The sequence below is a fragment of the Dipodomys merriami genome, unplaced genomic scaffold (assembly GCF_024711535.1).
Source record: "Dipodomys merriami isolate MVZ:Mamm:240054 unplaced genomic scaffold, mDipMer1.0.p SCAF_52, whole genome shotgun sequence".
In the NCBI taxonomy this organism is placed as follows: Eukaryota; Metazoa; Chordata; class Mammalia; order Rodentia; family Heteromyidae; genus Dipodomys; species Dipodomys merriami.
The window spans coordinates 8,749,397-8,777,212 of NW_027206091.1; the positions used below are offsets into that span (position 1 = coordinate 8,749,397).

General features: G+C 46.1%; 1 protein-coding gene and 2 pseudogenes across 1 annotated transcript; 1 reads left to right on the forward strand and 2 right to left on the reverse strand.

The window, feature by feature from the left end:
• LOC138811195 (cytochrome P450 2G1-like) overlaps positions 1-27,816 on the forward strand; it is a 117,694-nt pseudogene that overhangs the window by 72,644 nt on the left and 17,234 nt on the right.
• LOC138811192 (cytochrome P450 2A5-like) lies at positions 1,212-10,263 on the reverse strand. Its single transcript, XM_069998867.1, has 9 exons — positions 10,065-10,263; positions 9,281-9,443; positions 8,586-8,735; positions 7,295-7,455; positions 6,117-6,293; positions 4,136-4,277; positions 2,681-2,868; positions 2,032-2,173; positions 1,212-1,427 (listed from the first exon to the last, which is right to left on the reverse strand). Exons 1-9 carry the CDS (start codon positions 10,242-10,244, stop codon positions 1,246-1,248), a joined length of 1,485 nt encoding a protein of 494 aa, XP_069854968.1. The 5' UTR covers positions 10,245-10,263; the 3' UTR covers positions 1,212-1,245.
• Positions 23,144-27,802, reverse strand: LOC138811275 (S-adenosylmethionine decarboxylase proenzyme 1-like; annotated as a pseudogene).

Genomic DNA, 27,816 nt, shown 5'->3' on the forward strand with positions numbered 1-27,816 from the left:
TAGAACTGTGGCTCAGTGGTTGAGCACTTGCCTTGAGCACAAAAGCTCAGACAGTGCCCAGGCTCTGAGTTCAAGCCTCAGGATTGGTGTGTGTGTGACACACACACACACACACACACACACACACACACACACACACACACACACACACACACAGATAGTGGAACTCAAACTCAAACTCAGTATCTGATGCCCATTGGCTGACACTCTACTACTTGAGCCACACCCTCCAGCCCCAAGATAATAGTTTTTATTTTATTATATTTTGGAGTTACTGTCTGTATTAGGTAATGTCTTTCCTTTTGTTGTTGTTGTTGTTGTTGTTGGTTGTGGGGCCTGAACTCTGGGCCTGGGCACTGTCCCTCAGCTCTTCAGCTCAAAGCTAGTGCTCTACCGCTTGAGCCACAGCACCACTTCTGGCCTTTTCTGTTTATGTGGTGCTGAGGAATTGAACCCAGGGCATTGTGCATGTGAGGCAAGCACTCTTCCATGGAGCCACCTTCTCAGCCCCTCGCTCTCTTTTTTTGGTAATAATTTTTAGAAATGATAAGACATTGGGTGAAGTTTCTGTCCATGCTGGGCAATACCTGGATGGACCAGGAGGGGGAGCAGAAGAGTCATGGCTGGGGCCTGCAGTAGTTCTAACACACTCTGGGATGGCACTGTGAGGCAGAAAGGCAGCAATGTGTTTCTTCTACTACTGGCCTTTGAAAGTGAACTTGCGTGACATCAGAGATGCCACTCTCACACCAAACATCCTCTTCTGGCATTAAAGCTTCTGGTGATTTATTTTTCTTGGCTTCCTTACTTCCTCCCTTCCTCCTCAAAGCCCGGGTGCTTGCTTGTCTTTCAGCTTTCTTGCTCAAGGCTAGCACTATGCTGCTTGAGCCACGCCTCCACTACCAGCTTTTTGCTGTTCCCTTTGCACGGGTGGTGTGCACAGACATCATCAGACCCCAGATATGAATTAGACAAACAACCTTCCCTCAATAAATAAGAACTGATTTATTTTTTATTACTCTTTGCAACATAAAAATTCCCTTTCTGACATTCCCATTTTGGAAGTGGCCATCTTCTTAGCAAGGTCAGCAATCTGGCCTGTTTCCTCTTCCCATCTGGTACCCTCCCCTCCCCCCCATTTTTGCCCTCCCCCCCACAGTGTCCCAGGCCCCTGCCTTTTCCCTCAGTCCCCCTGCCTCCCCCATCCCCTGCTCTCCCCCCACCCCCCTGCATATTCCCTGGGGCTCAGCGAGGCTGGAAGCTTAAAGTATAGGTGGGTGGGATGGTAGCAAAGCCCACACATTTGGGGGACACATCGATGTCTTGGGGAGCCTGCGTGGGCTTGAAGCGGAAGTTCTGCATGATGGTGGTGAGGAACAGAAAGAGCTCCATTCTAGCCAGGCCTTCTCCAAAACAGTACCGCTTTCCTGCAGAGGAGAGGAGAGAGGGCAGGGGTGAAGCCAACCCTCTCTCTGCGATGTCACCCCCAAACCTCTAAATTCCCAGCTGAGTTGTCTAAGGGACGTGTGTGTGTGTGTGTGTGTGTGTGTGTGTGTGTGTGTGTGTGTGTGTGTAAAATTCTTGCCTGTGAGACTTTCCATGAAGGCTCTCATTCTTTCTGAGCCTCAGTTTCCCTAGTCCATGAGGAGGCTGGGCATTTTCCTTTAGCTTTTCCCCTCAAAGTTGGCTCCACTTACAGTATATTTTTTTAGTCAGTTGTAGAGCTTGAACTCAGGGTCTGGGTGCTGTCCCTAAGCTTTTTCACTCGAGGCTAGTGCTCTACCACTTTAAGCTATAGCATCATTTCCAGTTTTCTGGTGGTTCGTTGGAGTTAAGAGTCTCAAAGACTTTCCTGCCCGGGCTGGCTTTGAACCACAATCCTCAGCTTTCAGCCTCCTGAGTAGCTAGAAAGGACAGGTGTGAGAAGGAACTTCCAAGACAGAGAAAGGTATTAGTGAGGCTGTAGCTCAGTAAGAGGGCTAGCCCACACAGCTGTGAGCCATGAGCTGGTGGCCAATGCTGGTCACTCACCGATGGAAAAGGGAACAAAAGCATCACTCTTCTTAAACTGTCCTTTGTCATCCAGGAAGTGGTGAGGGTTGAAATCCTGGGGGTTGGAGAAGAACTTGGGGTCTCTCAGCACAGAGCCCAACATGGGGAACACTTCGGTACCCTGAAAAGAAGAGGAGCAGGGAGAATGAGATATGCAGATGGAAAAATGAATGTGCTGAAACTCCCCTTGGACAATGGTAGAGGGACCAGGAAGTGGAATCATGGGAGTGGAGGGTGGAGCATGTTTGGTGTTTAACTGCAGAGATGAGTCTCACGGTAGTGGCGCTGTGGCTCAAAGTGGTAGAGTACTAGCCTTGAACAAAAAGAGCTCAAGGACAGTGACTGTGCCCTGAGTTCAAGCCCCAGGAAGCCTATGAGTGACAGGCTTGATTCACCAGGACTTGGATTTCTATCTCTTGATTTAGGAAGATTCAAGGCCAGGCTTGGATCTCCTGAGCAGGGGAAGTTGGGGGCGAGGTGGGGTTGCGGGGACCTAATATACAGAAGTCTCTCAGTAGGAAAGAAGGGACATGGAGGTCAAGGAAGTCTTTGATTAAGATGGGAAGCCAGGGAGTTGCGTGTGTAAGGGAGTTGGGGTGCCGGGGTCCCAGGGGCTGGCAAGTGGCACCTTGGGCAGGAGGAACTCCCGGAACTTGGTGTCCTTGGTGACCCTGCGGGCCAGCCCCATGGGGATCATATCTCCAAATCTCTGGATCTCATGAATCACAGCCTCCGTGTAGGGCATCTTTGCTCGATCCTCAAACTTGGGCTGCCGGTTTTTGCCAATGACCCGATCAATCTCTTCATGGACTTTGGCTGGGGGTGGGGAAAGGGGAAATGTGTTTAGATACTTGAAGTCTTTTGTTGTTGTTGTTGTTGTTGTTGTTGTTGTCATTTGTGGGGCTTGAACTCTGCACCTGGGCACTGTCCCTGAGCTCTTCAGCTCAAGGCAAGTGCTCTACAACTTGAGTCACAGCACCACTTCCGGTTTTCTGGTAGTTCATTGGAGACAAGAGTCTCATGGACTTCCCTGCCCCTGCTGGCTTTGAACTGTGATCTTCAGATCTCAGCCTCCTGAGTAGCTAGGATTACAGGCGTGAGCCACTGGTGCCGGGCTGATACCTGAGGTCTGTGAAGCAGGGATGAGGGTCAAAAAAATTAAAAGTGCCAGGCATTGGTGCCCTGTCCTAGTTCCTCAGGAAACTGAGGATCAGGGGCTTAAAGCCAACCGAGGCAGGAAAGTCCATGATACTCTCATCTCCAATGAACCACTAGAAGTGTAGTTGTGGCTCAGGTGGTAGATTCTAGCCTTAAGTGAAAGGGCTCAGGGACAGCACTTAGGCCCTGAGTTCAAGACCCACAACCAACAAATAATAAAAAAGAGAGAGAAAGAAAGAAAGAAGGAAAAGGAAGAAAAGAGAAAGAAAGAAGGAAGGAAAAAAGAAAGAGAAGAAAGAAGAAAAACTAAATGCAGGCCTTGGGACAATGAATGATGGGCTTAGAGCTCAGCATTCATTCACAGCAGCTATTGGCCATTAGCTCATTGTTCTGTCGGTATTGAGGGAGGAGTCTTAAGGGTGTGGTTTGGAGAAGGAGGCAGTGGGGTCCTCTGTCCTTCAGATCAGCAACTTACTAATCAGTTCAGGTAGCACCAAATTTTTTTGTAAGTTGTAGGGCTTGAATTCTGGGCCTTGGTGCTGTCCCTGAGCTCTTTAGCTCAAGGCTAGCACTCTATACCACCTTGAGCCACAGCTCTACTTCCAGTTTTCTGGTGGTCCATTGGAGATAAGAATCTCATGGACTTTCCTGCCCAGGCTGGCTTTGAATCATAGTCCTCAGATCTCAGCCTCCAGAGTAGCTAGGATGACAGGCATGAACCACCACTGTCCAGCTACCAATGTTTTCATAGCTAAGACTTTAACAGCTAAGTCTACAATCTGACTCTCTTGTCTTGATTATAGCAAAGTCCATGTGAGGGTCCAGGTTCTTGGACCCTCAGAACATTGCAGCTGACCTAGGGGAGCTTTTAGGGCCAGGGCTCCCCATCTCCCACTTCTCTATCCCTACCCCTACCCAACCTTACCCTCCACATTGGGATGTTTCATGAGCAGCAGGAAGCCATAACGCAAGGTGGTGCTGACGGTCTCCGTGCCCGCAAAGAAGAGGTTCAGTGTGGTGAGCACTAGGTTCTTCATGTAGAATTCTGTGTTGGGGTTCTTCTTCTCCTGTGGGGAGAAAGGCCCTCAAGTTTACCCTGCATCCCATGCCTTAGAAGGCTCTTCTGGAAGGTTCCCTTGGGGTCTACTTCTGTAAGGTCCAGGTAGAAAATGAATCTGCCAGGCTCTGTCCAGTTTGCATAATTTTGCCCATGAGGGCTAGGAAGGTGGCTCAGTGGTAGAGTGCTCATCTTGAGCTGAAGAGCGGAGGGACAGTGCCCAGGCCCAGAGTTCAAGCCCCATGACAGACATAAAAGAAAGAGGGGGAGGGCTGGGAGGTGGCTCAGTGGTAGAGCGCTTGCCTCGCATGCATGAGGCCCTGGGTTCGATTCCTCAGCACCACATAAATGGAAAAAGCCACAAGTGGCTCTGTGGCTCAAGTGGTAGAGTGCTCGCCTTGAGCTGAAGAGCTGAGGGACAGCGTCCAGGCCCAGACTTCAAGCCCCACGACCGACAAAAAAAAAAAAAAAATTTGCCCAGGATTCTGCTGCCCAAAATGCACCTCTCACCATCGCATAGCTGACTCTCTGGTTGATTGGTTGATTGATTGATTTTGTTGGTCCTGTGGCTTGAACTCAGGAGCTGGTCACTGTCCCTGAGCTCTTTCACTCAAGGCTAGCAGTCTACCACTTTGAGCCAAAGCTCCACTTCTAGTTTTTGAGATAAGGGCATCACAGACTTTTCTGTCCAGGCTGGCTTTAAACCATGATCCTCAGATCTTAGCCTCCTGAGTAGCTAGGATTAGAGATGAGAGCCACCAGTACCCAGCTGTTTTTTCTTTCTAAGGTTGGAGACTGAGACTGAAACTTGGTACCTGATGATTTTGCTCATTGGCTGGTGCTCTACCAACTGAGCCAGGCCTCCAACCCCTGATCATCTGATTTGTGTGTGTGTGTGTGTGCCAGTACTAGGGCTTGAACTCTAGACCACTCACTCTCATTTGGTGTGGTAGCTTCAAGCACCAGCCTCAGAGACAGACCAGGAGTAAGCCAGATGGCACAGCTTCCATCCTGTGTGAGCTCAGGCAGATCACCAATGCTCCCTGGGCTGCGATTCCTCATTGTGATCCTAATATAATTTCATTCAACAGCTAAGATGGGTACTGGTGGTACATGCCTGTGATCATAGCTGCTCAGGAGGCTGAGCTCTAAGGATTTGCTGTTTGAAGCTAGCCTGGACAGAAAAGTCTGTGAGACTCTTATCTCCAGTTAACAAGCAAAAAACCCTGGAAGGAGAGCTGTGGCTCAAATGGTAGGGTACTAGCTTTGAGTAAAAGAAGCTCAGGGACAGTGCCCATACACACACACACACACACACACACACACACACACACACACACACACACAACTCACACAAACATACACACCTACACAAAAGGTTCTTATGGGCACTAAATAATGCCTAGCATAGCCAGTGTGGCTTATGCCTATAATCCTAGCCACTCAGTGGGCTGAGATCTGAGGATCATGGTTTGAAGCTAGCCTGGGCAGAAATGTCCCCATGAGACTCTTCTCTCCAACGAACCACTCAAAAGCCAGAAGTGTTGCTGTGGCTCAAGTGGTAGAGCATTAGTCTTGAGCAAAAGAGCTCAGGGACAGCACCCAGGCCCTGAGTTCAAGCCCCACAACAACAACAAATGCCTAGCATAGATAATGCAGTAGAGTTGGTTGTGATTATCTTCTCTGTGTTTAAGGGCTCTGTAGATGAACACCCATGTTCATTATGATCGACATTGAGGATAATTTATATAATTCACATAGTTCTCTTCTCCACCCCAGCCCAATCTGAGTCTCCTCTGCACAACATTGAACTTCCCTACTTCCCTCTCCGTCCACCTCCAGCACGCACCTCCTGCATGCGAATGAGAAAGGAGTCGATGAAGTCTCGTGGGGAGTTGGGGTCCAGGGTGCGCTGGTTCTGTTCCACCTTCTTGGTTATGAAGTCCTCCAGCCCCTTTAGTTCCTTAAAAGCCTGTTGCTGTGGTCCTGGCAGATGCTTCATGATGGAATAGAACATCTCATAGAGCTGGGGTGGGGGAGAGGGGTGGAGAGAGAAAGCAGAGAAAAGACAGACATTCACCAGGTGTAGCGCATACTGGTAATCCCAGCTACTCTGGAAATGGAGTCAGGAAGGATTTCATTTGAAGCAACTCTACCTCACAAAGATGAGTGAATAAATAAAATAATGAGTGCTTACTTAATCTGCACAAGGCCTGGGTTAAATCTCCAATAGAACAAGGGCAAAATCACACCCCTACCCCAATTGTCACTGCCCTCCCCCAGGCCATGGGGTCCCCAACTGCCATCCAAGTCCCCCTCAAAACCAGCCCCCACCTTTTGTACACCTGAACAGTTATGTCAGGACCTAGAGAAAGTGTCTAATATGCAGGTCTCTGAGGACTCCTGGACATTTCCACCATGGCCTGAAAACAGAGCCTGCTGGTAAAAGCGTGGGCACCACCACCCACTCGACTCCTGGGCTGTGAGGTGGCACCAAACCAACTGAATGGTCTCTGACAGATGCACACTGCCCAGTCCTGGGCTCGTGACTGTGTTGCCACTGCCCACGCGCTCTACCTCTTGAGCCACAGCTCCACTTTATAGCTTTTTACTGGTTAATTGGACATAAGAATCTCACAGACTTTCCTGTCCAGCATGTCTTCAAACATTGATTTTCAGATCTTAGCCTCTGAATAGCTGGGATTACAGGCTTGAGTCAATGGCCTTCAGGTTTGTTTTGTCAGCTGTGGGGCTTGAACTCAGGGTCTGGGCACGGTCCCTGAGCTCTTTTGCTCAAGGCTAGCACTCTACCCATTTTGAGCCACAGCTCCACTTCTGATTTTCTGGTGGTTAATTAGAGATAAGAGCCTCAGAGACCTTCCTGCCTGGGCTTGCTTTATTCTACAATCCTCAGATCTCAACCTCCTGAGCAGCTAGAATGACAGGAGTGAGCCCTGGCTATTCTCAAGTTATTTTTCTGACCTGGGTTTTGCTCATAGAGTCGGGGCAGGGCGTGGCATGGGTTACCTGCCCAGTGGAGGTGGCTGTGAACTGGAAGCTGCCCAGCATCATTCGCAGGAGAGACAGGAACTCCTTGTCCTCATAGTCGAAGCGGTCCCCAAAGACAATAGAGCTGATGACATTGGAGACCGTTCTGCTCAGGTAGAAGGTGGGATCTATGAAGGTGCCTGCAGGGTGGAGAGTGAGGGGTTTATGAAGGTACGTGCAGGGGGGGGAGGGGAAAGTCTGCAGGGGTGGAAGGGGTTTGCCTGAGGGGTGATGGGCAGGGCATCTATGAAGACCCCTGCTGGGATGGAGGGTCTATGGAAGGGCCTGCAAGGTTGGAGGGTGAGGGGACTGAAAGAGTAGAGGTGGGAGGGTGGTCTGCAGAGGTGGAGAGTAGGGTTCTGCAGGGGTGGAGGTTGGGGTCTGCAAGGGTAGAAGGTGGAGGTCTGCAGGGGGGAGGGTGAGAGGTGTGAGAACCAGAGGGAAAGAAGTCCTATCCTGCGCTGACATCATTACCCCACAAGCCAAGCTGCTTGAGAGGGGTGTGGCATCAAAGGGAGCTGTTGGGCAGTGGGCAGGGCACCAGTTTATATATGTGTGTGTGTGTGTGTGTGTACACATACATATGGGACAGAAAGAGAGACAGGCTGCAAGAGGCACTTTCCAGAGCAGAGCAGTGCCCAAGCCAGTGGAGAGGCCTAAGGAATGCCTGGGCCTGGGGAGGGGCATGTGGAGAGGAGGAAGCCTGTGGAAAGGCCAGGCCTGCTGAGAGACCTGAGGAGAGGTGAGGCCTGTGGAGAGGCCTGAGGAAAGGAGAGGCCTGAGGAGTGGCAAGACTGGTGGAGAGGTGAGGCCTCTGGAGCGGTGAGGCCTGAGGAGAGAAGAGGCCTGCTGAGAGGCCTAAGGAGAAGAGGAAGACTTCAGAGAGGTTAGGTCTGCTGAGAGGCCTGTGGAGAGGAGAGGCCTGAGGAGCGGCAAGACTGGTGGAGGGGTGAGGTCTCTGGAGCGGTGAGGCCTGAAGAAAAGAGAGTCCTGCTAAGAGGCCCGAGGAGAGGAGAGGTCTGGAGGAAGGAAGAAGAGAAAGAAGCTCTTCCTCTTGGATGTTGCAGCTGTTCCTAGTTCTAAGGTAGCTTAGGACAAGGCAGTTGCAGACTGACTAATAAAACTTCTTTGTCACCCTTAATCATGCCTTCGTGGATTTTATTGCACTGAGGTCATAACAGGGGTCTGCAGGGGTGGAAAGCAGTGGGGGTTGGGGAACCAAACTGGGTGATCAACCTCCCCTACCTCCCCCTGCCCCGTCCACACCCACCGTGCGTGTCCCGCAGTGCCTGGATGAGGAAGCCTGCCTCCTCCTGGATGCGCTCCTCGATGCCTCTCTTGCCCACGCCAAAGTCCCGCAGCGTGGTGATGGAGAAGCGTCTCAGCTGCTTGGCCCGCTCCCCATTGCTGAAAGCCACTCCTGAGGAAGGCGGGGCGGGGGGGAGGGTGGTGTCAGACCCAGGTGATCCATAGAATATGGGGGGACCCACAAGGCACCCCTGGGAACACTGCAGGAGCAGGGAGGCCAGAAGGCCAGGTTGTACAGAAGACAAGAGAAGAAGGAAACCCTATAGGTAAAAGAGACAACACTAAGGAGCGAGGAAAGAAAACCTCAGACTCAGCGTGCCAAAGATCTGCAGATCATCAGAAAGAGACAGAGAAGGGAGACAGGCCAAGACACAGCAAAGGGGAGACAGCCTCCCACCTCCCCCAGGCACAGAGATGGGCCAATGGAGGGAGTTGGAAAGGGGAGAGGAAGATGGAGGGGAGAGGCAGACAGAGGGGAGGTGACTTGAAATGAAGTGAAAAACAGTGAATGATTTTTGTCCACAGAGAACAGGAAGGCGAGGTGGGAAGATGCCAGGAGGACATGAGGCAAGGCAGAAACTTGAAAGATCCAGAGGAGAAAGGCTGGGGAAACGGAGGCCACACATCCCTTTACATGATGACATGCACCCCGCTCACCATAGCCTTGGAAGAGCCAGTCGAAGGTGGCCATCTCCCCGCGCCCGCTGAACTCTTCGGCCTGGTCCACCAGCGCCTCCTTCACGGCCTCCTGACCACACAGCACCACGACCCGCCGAGGGCCCAGGTAAACCGTGAACACTGGACCGAAGCGATCACTCAACTGGGGGAAGGGCAGATGGGAATAATTTAAGGAGCCAAGTACCAAGGTATATTGGTTTTGATTCCCCCCCAAACTCTGGCCAAGTCAACAGATTGAGTATCCCCATACGTCATATTTTCCTGCTCAGAAAATACATATGTACGCATGCATGCACGCACACACGCATGCACACACACACACACACACATACACACACACACACACACACACACACACACACATCTATTTTTATTTTTGGATTCCTATCCTGGAGCTTGATCTCAGGGCATGGGCTCTGTCCATGAGCTCTTTTTCGCTCAAGGCTAGCACTCTGCCACTTAGAGTGACAGCCCCACTTCAGGTATTCCAGTGGTTCATGGGAGATAATCGTCTAATGGACTTTCCTGGCTAGGCTGGCTTTGAACTCAGATGTGAGTCATCTAAATAGCTAAGATGACAGATGTGAGCCACGGTACCTGGCTAGAAATTGGCTTCTAAAGGTACCCTCACCACTCCCCACTGTCCAAGAAAAAAAATTCCCCATTTAAGACTGTGGTTTGTCCAGTCCGTGGCCAGTGCCCAGTGAATCTGGGCAGTTCCCTCCCACCACCCCATCCTACCCATCTCCCATCCCCAATGTACCTTCATTAGAGAGTTGTACATCTGCTCCGTGTTGAACTGTAGATAGTTTCCAATGAAGGGCAATGGTGTGGGGCCTGGAGGCAGCTTTCCTGAGAGCTTCCTCTGCCGCCAGACAGACATCAACACCATGACAGTCAGACAGGTGAGCACAGCCACCAGCAGCATGCCTGAGGCCAGCATGGTGGCGGCCAGGGTGCCAGTCAGATGCTGGTGGCTGAGCAGCTGTTCTGGCTGCCTTTATACTCTGTGGGATGGAAGGCTGGACTTTGGCCTTGATTGCATAACTGTCTCCTTTACCTTGTACAAGACCTCCTTCCCCCCTTCTCCCCTACCATGCACCCCACCTAGTTTGAGATGTAGCCAGTGAGCTGGGGAGGAGAAAACCTCAGAGATTAACTGGGAGCAGGTTGGGTTGGTGGCATTTGAGGAGAAAGTACCCCAAGACTGTGAATCTGTTACCTTCAAAATCTTGGGTAGAGTTCCTGGAGCTTTAGACAGAGGGTCTTTTAGACCAAGGGACCCTGAAAGTATGGATGGATTTTTTTCCCCAGTACTGGGGTATGAACTGAGGGCTGGGGCACTGTCCCTGAGCATCTCTTGCTCAAGGCTAATACTCTATCACTTGAACCAGATGTCTACTTCCAGATTTTCTTTTTGCCAGACCTGGGGCTTAAACTCAGAGCCTGGGCACTGTCCCTGAGCTTCTTTTGCTCAAGGCTAGCACTCTACCACTTGAGCCACAGCACCACTTACAGCTTTTCTGTTTATGTGGTACTAAGGAATCAAACCCAAGGCTTCCTGCATGCTAAGCAAGCACTCTACCACTAAGATGCATTTCCTCCCATGGGTGGATTTTCTTTTAGTATCTCAGGAGAGGTGTGGGTTTCACTCAAATGATTGGTAGAAGATAGGTGGTTATGGGTTTGAGAATGTTGCGCTGAGGTGAGATTTGGGAGCGGCAGGGTGATGGATTGGAAGGTGTGGACTAAGAAAAATCCAGAGTGTTGAGTGTAGGAGAAGAAAGCTCAACAGGAATCTAGTGTGAGCCCCTGAGCCTAGATGTGGACCTACTGTGACTCAAGCCCTGTGCTGTCTCTTGAAACCCCAGGTTGAAGGTCATGTTTGGGGGCCATGGAGCCAGGACCTGACACTGCCCGTGATCGGCCACCAGAGTCACATTTCAGTGGAACACCACACAGCCCTGAAGATAGAATTTCAGGGTCACAATGTACAGAAGAACAGACCAAGTTTAGAAATAATAACCACCAGTATGGCAGAAAATCCCGTCCACAGAAAGGGCCCGATTTGCAAAGAACTCTGGATTTCCTACCTGCTAGGCAAATGTACTCAATTTATTATATCACTTCTATTGTGGTTATTTATGACTGCTGCCTATTTTACATGTAGGTGTCTTGTGCCCAGAATCCAGAGATTATGCCTGGAATATAAACATGGGAGAGTCTTGTTGGTTCTGGGGCTTGAACTCAGTACCTGATCGCTGTCCCTGGGATCTTTTGCTCAAGGCTAGCATGCTATCACTTTGAGCTACTGCTCCACTTCTGGTTTTCTGGTGGTTCATTGGAGATAAGAGTCTCATGGACTTTCCTACCTAGAATGCTTTGAACAAAGATCCTCAGATCTCAGTCTCTTGAGCAGCTAGGATGTCAGGCATGAGCTATTACCTCCTAGACTGTTTTTCCTTTTTCCTTTCTCTTGTGTAAGTCTTGGGGTTTGAACTCAGGGCCTTGGCACCATCCTTTCATTTTTTTTTTGTTTTCCCCTCAACTCTGGCCCTCTACCATTTGAACCACACCTCCACTTCTGGCTTTCTTCTGGTTCATTGAAGATAACAGTCTCATGGTTTTTCTTCCCAGGCTGGTTTTGAACCAGGATCCTCAGATCTTAGCCTCTTGAGTTGCCAGGATGACAGGTATGCACACCGGTGCCTTGCTGAGTGATCTTTTGATTGTAGTGGTGATGAAGACACTGCCTCATCATCTCACTCATTAAAGTGACCCAGGTACAGTGTGAGAAAGCAGGATTGGAACTCTCCCTTCCACCCTCCATTGCCTGGCCCAGCCCTCCCTGTCTAAGGTGGGTCCTAAGATTGAAACAGTTGACCAGTCAGCATGAACTAAACTCAGAGATGTAGAGATATCGGGCTGGCCTTGAGCTTGGTGCCCTGTGTGGCAAAAGAGTAGATTCAGGAGGGAGTCACCAAAGTTTCTTGGGGAAGGCATAAAGATGATGCCATATAACTTGTGAGTTTGGGCCCATGTGGGTTACATCACAGACCCTGGCAGAGGCCCTGGGTAGGCACTGTACAGACATTGATTGTTGTTGACATAGCAGAAGCTGGCCACCCGCTTCAGGACATCGGATGGGGGGAGCTGGGTGAGGCTGGCATCCCCGGGCCTGGCCTGGTGCTTGTGGTTTGCTTCCTCTCATTTTAGGTGCTGGACTCTGAGCCGTGTATGGAGTGAATAAAGGGCAGAGAACAAAGCTGAGAGATGGACAAGTTGTTTGTTGATTTTTGGAGAGGGAAGAGGTGGGGAAAAGGGATTAGAAAAGGCTTGGCAGAAATTACTACGCTGGATCAGGTTGACCAGCCTATACCTGGGCTATCCCTGGCCTGGGCCTTTCTTCTCCTTTCTGGGTTACCTCCTCCTCCTCCCCACTCCTTCTTCTTGAATAACAGTCATTTAGAGAATTTAGTGCTTCACGAACGATGCATCAGGAAGTGGCCTGAGAGTTGAGCTGGGCTCCAGTGAGCCCTCCCGGAATGGGCTTGGTATAGTCGAATAAGAGAAGTACTTAAGGACAAAGAGGTCACGTGTGTTTGCTCTTATTTGTGTTTTCTGGAACGTGGAACGAGGGATCAGTGTCTGGAGTCACGTGGGAGAGACACTTGCCAGTTACAGTGACTCAGGACAAAATGAGTGAGTGAGGGTGAACTCAAGAAAACATCTCTCCCCATCCCTTGGCCAGACCCTCAGTTTTCCTGAGGAAAGAGGAAGAAGCATAGATTTTAGAATGTGTGTGTATGTGTGTGTGTGTGTGTGTGTGTGTGTGTGTGTGTGTGTGTGTGTGTGTGTGTGTTGGTTGGTGGTGGGATTTGAACTTGGGGCCTTGGTGCTGTCCCTGAACTTCTGTGCACAAGACTAGCACTTTACTGCTTGAGCCACATATCCACTTTTAGCCTTTTTTGTGGTTCATTGGTTAAAAGAGTCTCATGGGCTTTCCTGCCCTAACTAACTTCAACTGTGATTCCCCAGATCGCAGGGTCTAGCAAGGATTACAGGCAAGAGCACCAGTGCCTGGCTAGAATCTTCTTTCTTCATTGTTATGTGCCCTTGAAGAGATGACTTCCCCTCTCTGAAATCCGTAACAGAGCCAAGGCGACAAGCTATCTCTTTGGCTGTTTTGATGAGGTGTATATGAGTTGATACATCCTTAATAAAAAGCATTTGATAAAAGCCAGGTTTCAGTGGCTCACACCTATCATCCTCACTACTCAGGAAGCTGAGGTCTGAGGACTGAGGTTTAAAGCCAGTCTAAGGGGCTGGGAAGGTGGCTCAGTGGTAGAGCACTTGCCTTGCATGCATGAGGCCCTGGGTTCGATTCCTCAGCACCACATAAGCAAAAAGAAAAAAGCTGAAAATGGCGCTGTGGCTCAAGTGGTAGAGCGCTAGCCTTGAGCTGAAGAGCTGAGGGACAGTGCCTAGGCCCAGAGTTCAGGCCCCACAACCGGACATCCCCCCCCCAAAAAAAAAAGCCAGCCTAGGGAAGGAAAGTCCATGTGACTCTTATCTCCAATCAACTACCAAAAAGCTGGAAATGGAGCTGTGGCTCTATTGGTACAGCATTAGATTTGATGAAAAAGCTCAGGGACAGCACCCAGACCCTGAGTTCAAGCCCCAGTACCAGCACATAGACCAAAAAAAGAGCATATGTTGAAGCTCCTTTGAACAAGGGATATTCATATGAATCAGTGTTCTTTGGGGGACATGTAGGTACTTGTGGGTGAGGCTTGGTGAACAGAGAGAGAGGGAGTAAAGTAGGGCAGAACGTGCTCATACAATGGAGTCTAACTTGTGGATCCAGGCTGCAGGGTAAAGCTGGGTAGGGATTTTTGGTGGAAGGAGAAAGGTGAGTCTAGAGATTGAGTTCTAAGCAGAAAAACCAGCTTTCATTCAATGCCTGAGTGCATGGCTGAGTGCAACAAGACCATGCAGCTCCAAGCCTTTGACAGCAGCCAAGTCCCAGGCAGCTTTACACAAACTGCTGAGGGGTATCCACTGTTCATTCTTTGTTTTATTCTACCAATCTATCTATCTATCTATCTATCTATCTATCTATCTATCTATCTATCTATCTATCTATCTATCTATCATCTATCTATCTATCTATCTATCTATCTATCTATCTATCTATCTATCTATCTATCTATCTATCTATCTATCTATCTGTCTGTCTGTCTATCTATCTATCTATCTATCTATCTATCTATCTATCTATCTATCTATCTATCTATCTATCTATCCATCTATTTATCTGTCTGTCAGTCTGTCTGTCTGTCTATCTGTCTGTCTATCTATCTATCTATCTATCTATCTATCTATCTATCTATCTATCTATCTATCTATCTATGAGGCTTGAACTGAGGGCCTGCACACTGTCCCAGAGGTCCTAGGCTTTGAACTTCAGGCCTAGATGCTGTCCCTGAGCTTTGGTGCTGAAGGCTGGCACTCTATCACTGGCACAGCTGCACTTCAAGCTTTTTGGCAGTTCATTGGAGATAAGCGTCTCATGGACTTTCCTACTTGGATTGGCTTTAAACCATGATTCTTAGATCTCAACCTCTTGAGTAGCTGGCATTACAGGAGTGAGCCACCAGCATCTGGCTGTTAGTGACATTTTAAACTAGGTTCTCTTGAAGATCCTGAACCTTAATGGGGTATTTAAAGTTCTCTTTGTGCACAATAAACTTGCTTACATTTAACTGTCTTGAGTTTGGTGTTGACTTTATTGAGGGAGGAGGGAGAAGGAAGATGGAAATGCAGGAGAAATGGATTAGGGACTATCTTTTGGTAACATCAGTGACAGAAAACAAAAGGAAAATAAAGAGACAACACAACAATGGACCAAAAATACTAGTTTGGTGTAGACAGACTTCACAGCAAGAAGAGTTTTATTAACCAGAAAGCTTTTTTCCAAAATCTTGGACATGGCATAGAGTTTTTAACATTTTTTTTCTCCTCCTGACTGAAACATCAGGAGGGTGTTTGCAGATGAACTTTCCTGACAGGAGGCCCCAGGTAAAAAAAAGGGAGAGTGCTGATTCTTAGCATGATAGTGAGAATTTGAGAGAGAGGAAGAGGAGGAGGAGGAAAAGGAGGTGGTTAGATGGACCCAGGGCAATGGGAAGCTTCTTTATTGGCCCAGCAGGGGGTGATCAGAGGGACACCAGACAGAAATTATATATTGGGGAGATGTTGCAAAGGCTTGAAATTCTGGGGATGATATCAATGTCCTCAGGTGGCACCAGTGAGCATAAGGAGAAGTTCTGAAGGATGGAGGTGAAGTAGAGGAAGAGTTCCATGGGTGCCAGGGCCTCCCCAACACACATCCACTTTTCTGCAGGAACAGAAGAGGTGGGAGGGTGGAATAGGGTCTAGGGATTTTTTTTCTTTTCTTCTGGTGCCAGTCTCCGGGCTTAAACTCAGGACCTGGGCATTGTCCCAGAGCTTGTTCTTTTTCCCTTCAAGGCTAATATTCTACCCCTTGAAGAAGTGTGATAAAGAACTAGCACTCTACTGCTTCTGGCTTTTTGGTGGATCATTGGAAATAAGAGTTTCATGGACTTTTTTGCCTGGGCTGACTTTGTACTGTGATCCTCAGGTCTCAGCCTCCTGAGTAGCTAGGGCACCAGGTGTGAGCCACCAGTGCCCATGTTAAATGTTTCTTTTCTTTTCCGTCCTTCCTTTCTTCCTTCCTTCCTTCCTTCCTTCCTTCCTTCCTTCCTTCCTTCCTTCCTTCCGTCCTTCCTTTCTTCCTTCCTTCCTTCCTTCCTTCCTTCCTTCCTTCCTTCCTTCTTTCCTTCCTTCCTTGTTGGTTGTGGGGCTTGAACTCTGGGCCTGAGCGCTGTTCCTCAGCTCTTCAGCTCAAGGCGAGTGCTCTACCACTTTGAGCGACAGTATAACTTCCAGTTTTCTGGTGATTTGTTGTGTCCGATGGACTTTTCTGCCCATGTTGGCTTTGAACCATAATCCTCAGCTCTCAGCCTCCTGAGTAGCTGGGATGACAGGCATGAGCCACCGATGTCTGTCGGGGTTGGGGACCTGGGTGGCAGGGAAAGTGAGTCTCAGTGATCACCTGGGCCGAGGGCATGCTCATCTCAATAAAAGTCTTGTCAATCATCTCCAGAAGGCTCAAGAACTGCTTGTCTTCATAGTTGAAGTGCTTTCCAAACACTACAGAACTGATGACATGGGACACTGTGCAGCTCAGGAAGAAGGTGGGATCAATTGGGATGCCTGGGGGGGGAGGAGGTTAGTCGGAGAGAGTGGAAATCATCTATGTTGGAGGTGATCATGAGCAATAATCATTTCATGAAAAAAGGCTTCACTCAGTGCCTGATGATGCAGTAAGCACACTGAGGGCCGGGTATAGTGGTGCATAAGTATAGACCCAGAACTGGGGAGGCTGAGGATAATTGGGAGTATAAGACCAGCCCAGGCTACACAATGACACACCCTCATCACCAGAACTCTACATACAGATTTTGGGAGTCCATTGATGAAAGGGTCTGGATAAGTAGTTTCTAGGGTCTTTGATATTGATATTTTTTGGGTGGGTACTGAGGCTTGAACTCAGGGTGAACTGCAGCTCCACTGGTGGTTTTAATGGTTAATGAGAGATAAAGAGTCTCACAGACTTTCCTGGCTTTGAACCATGTTCTGCAAGAATTGAGCCTACTAGTAGCTAGAGTTGCAGGAATGAGCTATGGGTGCTTAGCACATGTTCACTTTTTAACATGGAACCTGATGGAAACCTCAGTAAATCCTGGAGAGTTTCTATCTTCTCTCATTTCAAAGATTTCTGCCACCAAGGCCCATCTTATTATGGTTGAACTCTCCCTCCATTGACATCCCATCACCTAGCAGCCCTCCCCACCCCCATACCTTTGGTCTTCTGGAATTCCTCTAGTAAGTACCCGGATTCTTCCTGAATCTGCTCCTCAATGCTCTGCTTCCCCATTCCAACATTTCGAAGGACAGTCAGAGAAAAACAGCAAAGGACTTTCCATCATTCTCCATTGGCCATAACCAAACCTGCAGAGGTGTCAGGGTCAGCTTCCCTCTGCCCCATCCTGCTCTGTGGTCAACACTGTGGTAGTCAGGATGGAGACAAACTAGCAAAGGTCTCAACTCTGCTCTGGAGGAAACCTCCCCCAATTTTTCACTTAATTGGGGGGTGGGAGGACCACTAAGATTACCTCTTATGTGGAAATAACCAGATTAGTGAGCTGTTTGGAAATGTAATGAACTTATTTTGGCAGTTTGATGAATGGAAGTATTTATGACTGGAATGTTGGGTGGGTGCATTGGATGGTTAGATGGTTAGATAGGTGGATGGATGGAGGGATGGATGATGGATAGATACATGTATGGATGCACTGGTAGGTGATGGAGAAATGGATGGATAAATGGATGAATGGATGGATGGATAAAAGAGTAATATATTTGTGAATGATGAGGAAGCTCATAAATGGATGGGTGGAATGATAGACTGGTAGGTGAGTGAAAAATAATTGAGAGGTATATACATAGTTGGTTGGAAATATTCTTATTGTTTAAATTAAGCAAATTTTTGTGGAAACGTCCATTGTGGTACAGAAATACATTGCAACTGATTAAAGTCCAACACCAATGAAGAGAGAAATTATGGCACCAAAATTTTCCCTCCTCTACCATGCTAAGATAGATTTCTATTCAATCTACAGTTCTCATTTTCTAGGCTTTGCTCCACATAAACTTGTGCAAGTTTTCAACATTAGAACTCTTAATTATGTTAGGAAAAGAAAAACCAGACCTCAAGCCCAAAATGTCATCACAATTTCCTGGGAGACTGTTCAAGAACAAAATTCTACCAACAGAGCAAGTCTAAGAAGATAGACATAATCCCTTGTATTTTATCTGACCATACTGGAACCAAATGAGTTCTCAATAACAAGGCATACAGTAGAAAAAAGCACATGGAAATTAAACAGCACATTGCTGAGCAACACATAGGTCACAGAAGAAATGAAAAAGTTCCTACCATTCAATGAAAATGAAGACACGGCACAAAGAAACCTATTGGACACAGCAAAAGCATTCCTGAGGGGCAAGCTTATTGCTCTCAGTGTGCACATCAAGAAAACAGGGACAGACCAAATAAACAATCTCATGATGCAACTAAAACTGCTAGAGACACAAGAAAAAGTTGAACCTAAAGTTGCTAGATGGAGCGAGATAACCAAAACAAGAACTGAAAGTAATGAAATAGAGACTAAGAAAACTATAAATAAAATTAATAAAACCAAAAGCTGTTTTTTGACAAAAATCAATAAAATTGAAGGGCCACTAGCAAGATAAACTAAAAAAAGAAGAGAGGAGACCCAAATTAATAAGATCAAAGATGCTACAGGAAAAATTACAACAAACATCCAAGACATCCAAACAATTATAAAGAAATATTTCCAGACTCTATACTCAGAAAGGAAGGAAAACCTAGCAGAAATGGATGAATTGCTAGAGAGATACAAATTGCCCAAATGGAACCAAGAAGAAATAACTCAATTGAATACACCAATAACCTTCAATGAGATAGAGGAAGCAATCAGAAGCCTTCTAACAAGGACAAGGCCAGGACTAAATGGATTCACTACAGAATTCTGTAAGACCTTTAAGGAAGAACTAATACCCATACTCCTTGAGCTCTTCAGAGAAATAGAAGCAGAGGGAGTAATCCCAAACTCATTCTATGAAGCCAATATCACACTCATCCCCAAACTAACCAAAGACTTAACAAAAAAAGAGAACTACACACCAATCTCTTTGATGAACACAGATGCAAAACTCCTCAATAAAATTCTAGCCAACAGAATCCAGAAACATATAAAAAATCATACATTATCACCATGTAGGCTTCATTCCAGAGATGTGGGGATGGTTTAACATACATAAGTCAATAAGTGTAATCCATCACATCAACAGATCCAAGGTCAAGAACCACATGATTATCCCCATTGATGCAGCAAAGGCTTTTGATAAAATACAACATTCATTCATGTTAAAAGCTCTGGAAAAAATTGGAATAGAAGGAACATTCCTTAAAACAATAAAAGCCTTATATGACAGACCAACAGCCAATATCATACTTAATGGGGAAAACGTACAACCAATTCCCCTAAAAACAGGAACAAGGCAAGGATGCCCACTCTCCCCACTCCTATTCAATATAGTTCTGGAATTCTTAGCCAGAGCAATAAGGCAGGAAAAAGATATTAAAGGGTTCCACATAGAGGAGGAAGAAGTTAAACTATCTCTTTTTGCAGATGACATGATTTTATACCTTAACAATCCAAAAGGCTCCATCCCCAAACTTTTAGAGCTTATAAACTACTTCGGCAAAGTAACAAGATACAAAATTAACCCACAAAAATCAGTCACCTTTTTGTACACCAACAATGTGCAAGCACAAGGGGAAATCAAGGAAACAACCCTGTTCATAACCTCAAAAAAATAAAGTATCTAGGAATTAACCTAACCAAAGATGTAAAGGATGTATTTCATGAAAACTATAAAAGCCTAAAAAAAGGAATCATAACAGATACCAGGAAATGGAAAGATCTCCCATGTTCCTGGATAGGCAGAATTAACAGTGAAAATGGCTATTCTGTCAAAATTGATACACACATTCAAAGCAATTCCCATTAAAATCCCAATGATGTCATTTACTGAAATAGAGAAAACAGTCCAAAACTCCATATGGAACAACAAAAGACCTAGAATAGTCAAAGCAATTCTAAGCAAAAGAAACAACACAGGGATCAAAATACCGAATTTCAAGCTCTACTATAGAGCCATAATAACAAAGACAGCTTGGTACTGGTACAAAAAGAGACCTGAAGACCAATGGAACTGACTAGAGGACCCAGAAATAAGGCCACATATATAGTTGGTTGATATTTGACAAAGGAACCAAAGACATACAGAGGAAGAATCATAACCTCTTCAACTATTGGTGTTGGGAAAACAGGGTAGCCACATGCAGAAAACTGAAAGTGGACCCTTGCCTATCACCGAGCACTAACATCAACTCAAAATGGATTAAAGACCTTAACATCAAACCTGACACTCTGAAACTACTGCAGGACAGAGTAGGAGAGACACTTGAACTTATAGGCACAGACAGGAACTTCCTGAACAGAGTCCCAGGGTCACAACAAATTGGAGAGAGACTGGACAAATGGGACTACCTTAAAATAAAAACTTCCTGCACAGACAAAGAAATAGCAATCAAACTAGAAAGACAGCCAACTAATTGGGAAAAATATTTACCAGCAAAATATCAGACAAGGGTCTAATACCCATTGTATATAGGGAACTCAAGAAACTAACCCCTCACAAATCTAACAAACCAATCATGAAATGGGAAAGGGAACTAAAGAGAGACTTCTCAGAAGAAGAGATAAAAATGATAAACAAACACATGAGGAAATGTTCATCATCCCTGGCTGTAAAGGAAATGCAAATAAAAACAACACTGAGAGAGCACCTTACCCCAGTCAGAATGGCCCACATTCTAAAGTCAGCCAAAGACAAATGCTGGAGGGGATGCGGAGAAAGAAGAACCCTACTGCATTGTTGGTGGGAATGTATTCTAATACAACCACTTTGGAAAACAGTCTGGAGATACCTCAGAAAGCTAAATATAGACCTCCCCTATGACTCAGCTATACCACACCTAGGCATCCACCCTGAGCAACAGGTACCAATATACAAAGACACATGAACCTCCATGTTTATTGCAGCACTGTTCACAATAGCCAAGATTTGGAAATAACCCAGATGCCCCACTACTGATGAGTGGATCCAAAAATTGTGGTACCTATATACAATGGAATATTATGCAGTCATTAGAAAGCACAAAATAATGGCATTTGCAGGGAAATGGATGGAACTAGAGCAGATTATTGAGCAAAGTAAGCCAAGAACAAAGAGACAAACAGCACATGGTCTCCCTGATATGTGGATGCTAAAGCCAAAATACAAGAAGATATGGCAAACAGGACTCAAGAAGCAAAGGACAGCCACCCATTCTGTCATATCATTGCTAAATGACTTCATGTTCTTGACCATACATATGGTGGATATATGCACGCAACAGTGGGAAGCCTAGAGGAGGAAAAGAATAAGCGGGAACAGCCCACACTAAGCAAAAGGAAAGAAATGTAAACATCACCTGATGTGAAAAAATAACTTGTATTGTCAAAACTCATAGAATTCACCAACTGTATAGACCATGACAATGACAATTTGTCTTGTGAAAGCTAAAATGTGTTTGTGACTCTAACTAAGTATCACTATTCCACAATACTGTGAAATATGTGAAATTTATGTAATCACCTCATCTCAATTGAAGAAAAAAATGAGAGAAGGGATGAGTTAAGAGAGATGGGTGACAATGTTGTCAGACACTTTGTACTCATATACTGTTTGTAGAATGGGAACTTCTTTGTACAACTACTTAAAGATAATAAAAATCCTGCCACACAGTTGTCTGACTAACTTGACTTCTCATTCTGGACATTATTCATCCTGTGACTGCCATGGTGAAAAGACCATACAGGAACAGGAAGAATCCACCTCTCATGTGTATTACAGAACCACAGAACTTTAAGCCACAAGATGAAAAAAGCCACTGATTCTGCTCTGAACTCAAGTTTATAGCAGTGATTATTAATGAAAATTAGTGGCAATAGCTGCTCAAAGTATAAGGTAAATGATCCAAACTGAACAGATCATCTTTATGCTATGTCCTTGCTTACATACTCAGTGATAAGTTCTTTTTTTATACTGCTACTTAGGACAAGTTAGTATATTCCATTAGAAGCTAATCCAATTTACTCACAAGTAGAACATAGTTAGATTATTTACAGAATACTCTGAACATCTATAATTCTGTATGGGTTCTTGCTGGAAATGATTCAAAAGAGTTTGGATACATTCAACTTTGCTATGCCAATAAAGGAGGCAAAATTCTGACGCCCTTGAAAGAAAATTAAACTCAGGGATCATCTCCAAGCTTTCCCACGTGGGGAATGAGATTCGTATATAAACCCACAGTGTAACAGTGTATTGTTTATTTGAGGGGCAGAGGGAAAAGTCCTCCTGGTGAGGGAAGACACCAGTTACAAGAGTACAAATGCAAGAACAATGATGAAAATAGTCATACAAGAAGAGAGAACTAGAATCATTCTACAAGGATCCAACTTGTGGAAGAAAAAAGTGTAACTGCTATTGCAAAAAACATCTGTATGAAGTAGAAACTCGTTTCAGTAACTTTAGTAGAGAACATATTCTAGAAAGTGGAGGTTACTGGCAGCAATTTAATAGAACAGTCCCAGATGGTTAGACTGAGGCCATCACCTAAGGACAATGAAAGCGCTGTCTGGGGAATTTTGGATGATACTTGCAGAACTTTTATACTGTGCATAAACCAAATTGAATTGTTTTCATAAGTGTTGTAACGTTTCTTATAGTAACAGTTATGTTCTACATGCACTTCAATTTCACAGCAAGAGTGGCATAGAATACCTAAACACAGAAGAGAGCATTCATGCAAGATATCTAACTCATTGATACAATGATGCATACACTTCAAAATGATTACACTATCATTACATCTAGGGCTTTCTCCAACTACAAAGTGGTGGTTATGGAACACAAGGCCCCCGTATCAACATCTAGAAAGCATTCGCCACCATCTATGTGTCATCTTGTTTTGTATTTTTTCTTTATTTTTCTTAATCAACACTGCTGTTGATGCTGCTCCTAAGTAAAACTGGTAAAAAAAAATGAAATTATAATCATTGAATGTAGCACTTTGGCAATCAAGACGTTTGAAGCCTTCAATCTTCTGAGGCCAAGAAAGCACTGTGCACCAATTAGAACTCTGATTAACAAACAAGGTGGTCACAAATTTTCCTGGCTTGAAGACTTCTACAACGTTCCCCATCAGGTTGTCATAGGAAGTCTGCCTTAAAGTTTGTGTCAAAGCTAACCTAAGAAAATTCTGGTTCTGGAGCGATGGGAATAGTCCAATAAGTTCCATCTGAGTTCATTGCATTCATTGAATGCCCACAAGGCTTGAACAGTGTGGCATCAATGACAGAACCTGGTATCAGGTCATGAATTCCACTCTCACACGAGTGACATCCTTTGCAGTAACACCATCTTTCATACAGAACTGGTCCATAACTGCTGGGTCAAGCTCACTCATCAGAATTGACAAGGTTTTGATCTGGCTGACTGATTACTTGACTCTCCGGGAAATCCAAAGCATACAAGTACCAACAGTCAGAATTCACCCGTCCCATACAATATGCTGCTCCATTTGGGAAAATTGCATTAAGAAACTCTATTTTTCCCCCCTGAAATTCCAGTGTGGGTATCCTTGGTGGGACAGCTTTATGAAATTCTTAGGAGAATAAAAGAAGCTTTGAATTGAGTCGAACCCACTGTAATCCCTAGCAAGCTTCAATAGTGGAACCAGTGCTTTCAGCAAGAGGGTGGTACCCCATATCTTCAAACTGAACCGTCTCTTGGAGACAAACACAGTACTTTCACTGAATCCGTATGCTTCCTGCTTGTCAGTTTTTGTCACACTTATGATTGAACATTGTACATCCTTCAAAAGTACTTCCTATTCAGATCTTGGGGTAGTGCAAAGATCCCCAGATCCTTGGTTTGCATCGGGCTGATGCCAGAAGAACCAAACCTCCAGCAGCTTCTGGGTCCCTTTGAAAAACAATGCTCAGCCACCATCACTGTGAGACTAGAGAACAACCAATGACCACAGCAAATCAACTCAGTTAAATCTCTTCTCCCGCCGCTGCTGCGGATGATCCCAGCTGTTAGCAAAGTCCAGGTTCCTTTAAATTTTTTTGCTATAATTTTATATTAACTTAAAAAAAAGGATTAATACAATTTTCCTGGAGTGTGTGTGTGTGTGTGTGTGTGTGTGTGTGTGTGTGTGTGTGTGTGTGTTGTGTGTAAGTTGAACGTGAGCCCATTGGAAATAGAGGCAGATACAGTTCCGTCTCTTATACTCCTCTACTTCCCCATTAGATAGAGTAGAGCGAGCACTAGCTAATGTCGCCAGCCATACAGTGTTGGAAAGGTTCTTCTTTATTAGAAGACTTGCTAATAAATGTATTTTTGACAGATTTATGGAGCAATAGATAGGAGGGGGGAATACAGGACCAACAGGTAGATGAGAGATGGAACAAGGTGAACTTGATTGCGATGGAAGAACACAGACTGTTGGATGCCAGAGGTACACTAGAAAAGAACCTTGTGGAACCTGTTGTGTTTATACACTTGTATGCAGAGGAAGACAAAAATAATGTTGGCAAGGCCACATGCTGATGGGTCATGCCTGGGATCCTTGCTACTGAGGGGGTAAACAAAGCTCAGGGGCATTGTCCTGCATTTAATCCCCAGCCAGGGCTCACCCTCCCCACCCCAAGATTACTAGTAACTCCAAAAGTGGAATGCCACTTGCTGTGTGGCATTACCTGCTCTCTCTCATCACCTGTAGTTTTTTCTTTGTGCCAATCCTGGGCCTTGAGCTCAGGGCCTGGGCAATTGTCCCTGAGCTTCTTTTGCTCAAGGCTAGCACTCTACAACTTGAGCCACAGCACCACTTCCGGCTTTTTCTGTTTATGTGGTGCTGAAGAATCGAACCTAGGGTTTCATGCATAGGAGGCAAGCACTCTACTACTGAGCCATCTTCCCAGCCCAACTACCAACTTTCATATCAGCAAATTAGCCTAATTTTGATAGTTTTCTTAAAGGACTCAAAACAAGGAATCCTTGAATTCCTGCTCTTCTCAAAGAACATGGAACATACCAAATGCACTGTGATCATTTTCTTTCTCCTTTTTTCCTTCCTTCCTTCCTTCCTTCCTTCCTTCTTGTCTTCCTGCCTTCTGTTTTTCCACTCTCTCTTTCCTTTTCTCTCCTTCCTTCTCTCTCTCCTTCCCTCCCTCCCTCCCTCCCTCTTTCCTTCCTTCCTTCCTTCCTTCCTTCTTTCTTTCCTTCCTTCCTTCCTTCCTTCCTTCCTTCCTTCCTTCCTTCCTTCCTTCCTTCCTTCCTTCCTTCCTTCCTTCGTTCCTATTCTATTTTTTTGTGATTGTGGAGTCTGGCCACTTTGGAGAGCACAGAATGAGGGCAGGTCTTAAAGTGATTGACAAAGGTCCCACTAAGTCTCTAACCAAAACACCCAACTTCTCCTACTCAGAAAAAGTACATGGCCACTAGAAGAACCTTGAGAAGCTCTGGAGACCTCCCCCTTCTTCAAGACCCATGAGGTGCAAGTCTCTAGACACCCTGGGTGTACATGAGGGTGGTGGGCCAGGCAGCATGTGGGGACAGTGGACAGTGATAAAAGGGAGGCCCTGCTGGGTGCCGATGGCTCACGCCTGCCATCCTAGCTACTCAAGAGGCTGAGATCTGAGGATCATGGTTCCAATCCAGCCTGGGCAGAAAAATCCCCATCAGACTCTTTTCTTTAATTAACCACTCAAAAACTCAGAAGTGAAGCTGTGGCTCAAGGGGTAGAACATTAGCCTGGAGCACAAAGAGCTCAGAGACACTGCCCAAGTCCTGAGTTCAAGCCCCACAGCCAATATAAATAAATAAATGAACAAATACATAAATAAATAGAGTCTCAGTGGGCCTTTTCTGCACTGGCTGGCTTCACACTGTGATTCTCAGATCTTAGCCTCTTGAGTAGGTAGGATTACAGGCATGAGCATCCAGCATCTGGCTCAATCAGTATTATTTTATCTGATCAGAAGCATGTAGACATTTCACCTTTGTGTTCCTCCTTGGTCTCACTGTGAGTGCATGCATGGAGTCCTGCATCATTTATTATGTGCCCGTGTCTTTGAAGTATAGCTTCGGCATTGTAACCACTTTTCTTTGGTGGTGTTTGGTCATGGTTGTAACTTACCATAGCTTTGGAAGTTCTGCTCTATGGTTGCTATTTCTCCATTGCCACTGAAATCATCTGCTTGATCTACCAGCGCCTCCTTCACTGTGTCATGTCTGCATAAATAACCACTGTCCAGGGACCCAAGTACACATTGAACAAGTTGCCATATTTCTCCTGGAGCTGGGAGGGAGGGAAGGCATGGAGGAGGTGAGGGCTGAAGTAGGTCATAAGGACAAGTCAAGGAGTTGATGGAGGGCTAAGGGATTTCAGAGGGATGCAATAACAGATAAAGATACATCTTAGGTTTGAAAGGACTAATGGACAGTCTTTCCTTTTGTGACCCTGGGGTGGAGACCCATACCAGATAACCAAAGATGAAAGTCCTTGTCAGCTGGTGGGTCAAGCCTGTCATCCTAGCTACTCAGGAGACTGAGATCTGAGGATCATGGTTCAAACCAGCCTGAGCAGGAAGGTTTGTGAGACTCTGATCTCCAGTGAACCACCAAAAAGCCAGAAATAGATTTGTGTTTCAAGTGGTACCGCACCAACCTTGAGCACCACAGCTCAGAAACAGCATCCACCCAGGCCCTAAGTTAAAGCCCCAAGACTCTCTCTCTCCCTCTCTCCCTCCCTCCCTTCCTCTCTCTCTGATACACACACATACATACACACATATATAAACACACATACACACATACCTATACACACGATGAATGTTCTGGTTTCCTTACATGTAAAGTGATGGATGTATATTAGAGAAACTCAGATCCATGCTTCCCTCTATAAAATGTTAACTTTCTAACCATGTGTTTGTTGTGTGTGTGTGCATGCTTTATGTGTGTGTATCTGTGTCTGTGTGTGTGTGTGTGTGTGTGTGTGTGTGTGTGAGAGAGAGAGAGAGAGAGAGAGAGAGAGAGAGAGAGAGAGAGAGAGAGAGAGAGAGAGAGAGAGAGAGAGAGAGAGAGAATACTGGGAATTGAACTCCAGGCCTGGACACTGTCTCTTAGCTAGCACTCTACCACTTTGAGCCACCTCTGGCTTTTTTGTTGTTTTTGCTAGTGAATTGGAGATAAGAGTCTCCCCACTTTCTTGTTCAGGCTGGCTTTGAACCAGGATCCTCAGATCTCAGGTTCCTGGGTACTTAGGATTACAGGCATGAATCACTGGCATCCATGCTAACTTTCTAGAATCATGAGATACTGACCCTCCAACTTGTAAAATAATCTGACCACAAGAGCCCTTGTCTTCCAAACTCCTGACTTTAGGCAGAGATGTGCACCGATGCACAAGGAACGTAAGTTCTCATGAAGTTTCTGATTCTGGGATTGTTTTCCACATTCTAAGATGGCCAACCAAGTGTGTCCCCTATGTGTGCTTTCGCCCTGGGCACCTGGCCATGGGGTTCATGGCTTCCTTTCCTGTGGGGAGAGGCCCACAGACTCACCTTCATCAAAGAGTGAAAAAGGCATCGATGTGGACCTGC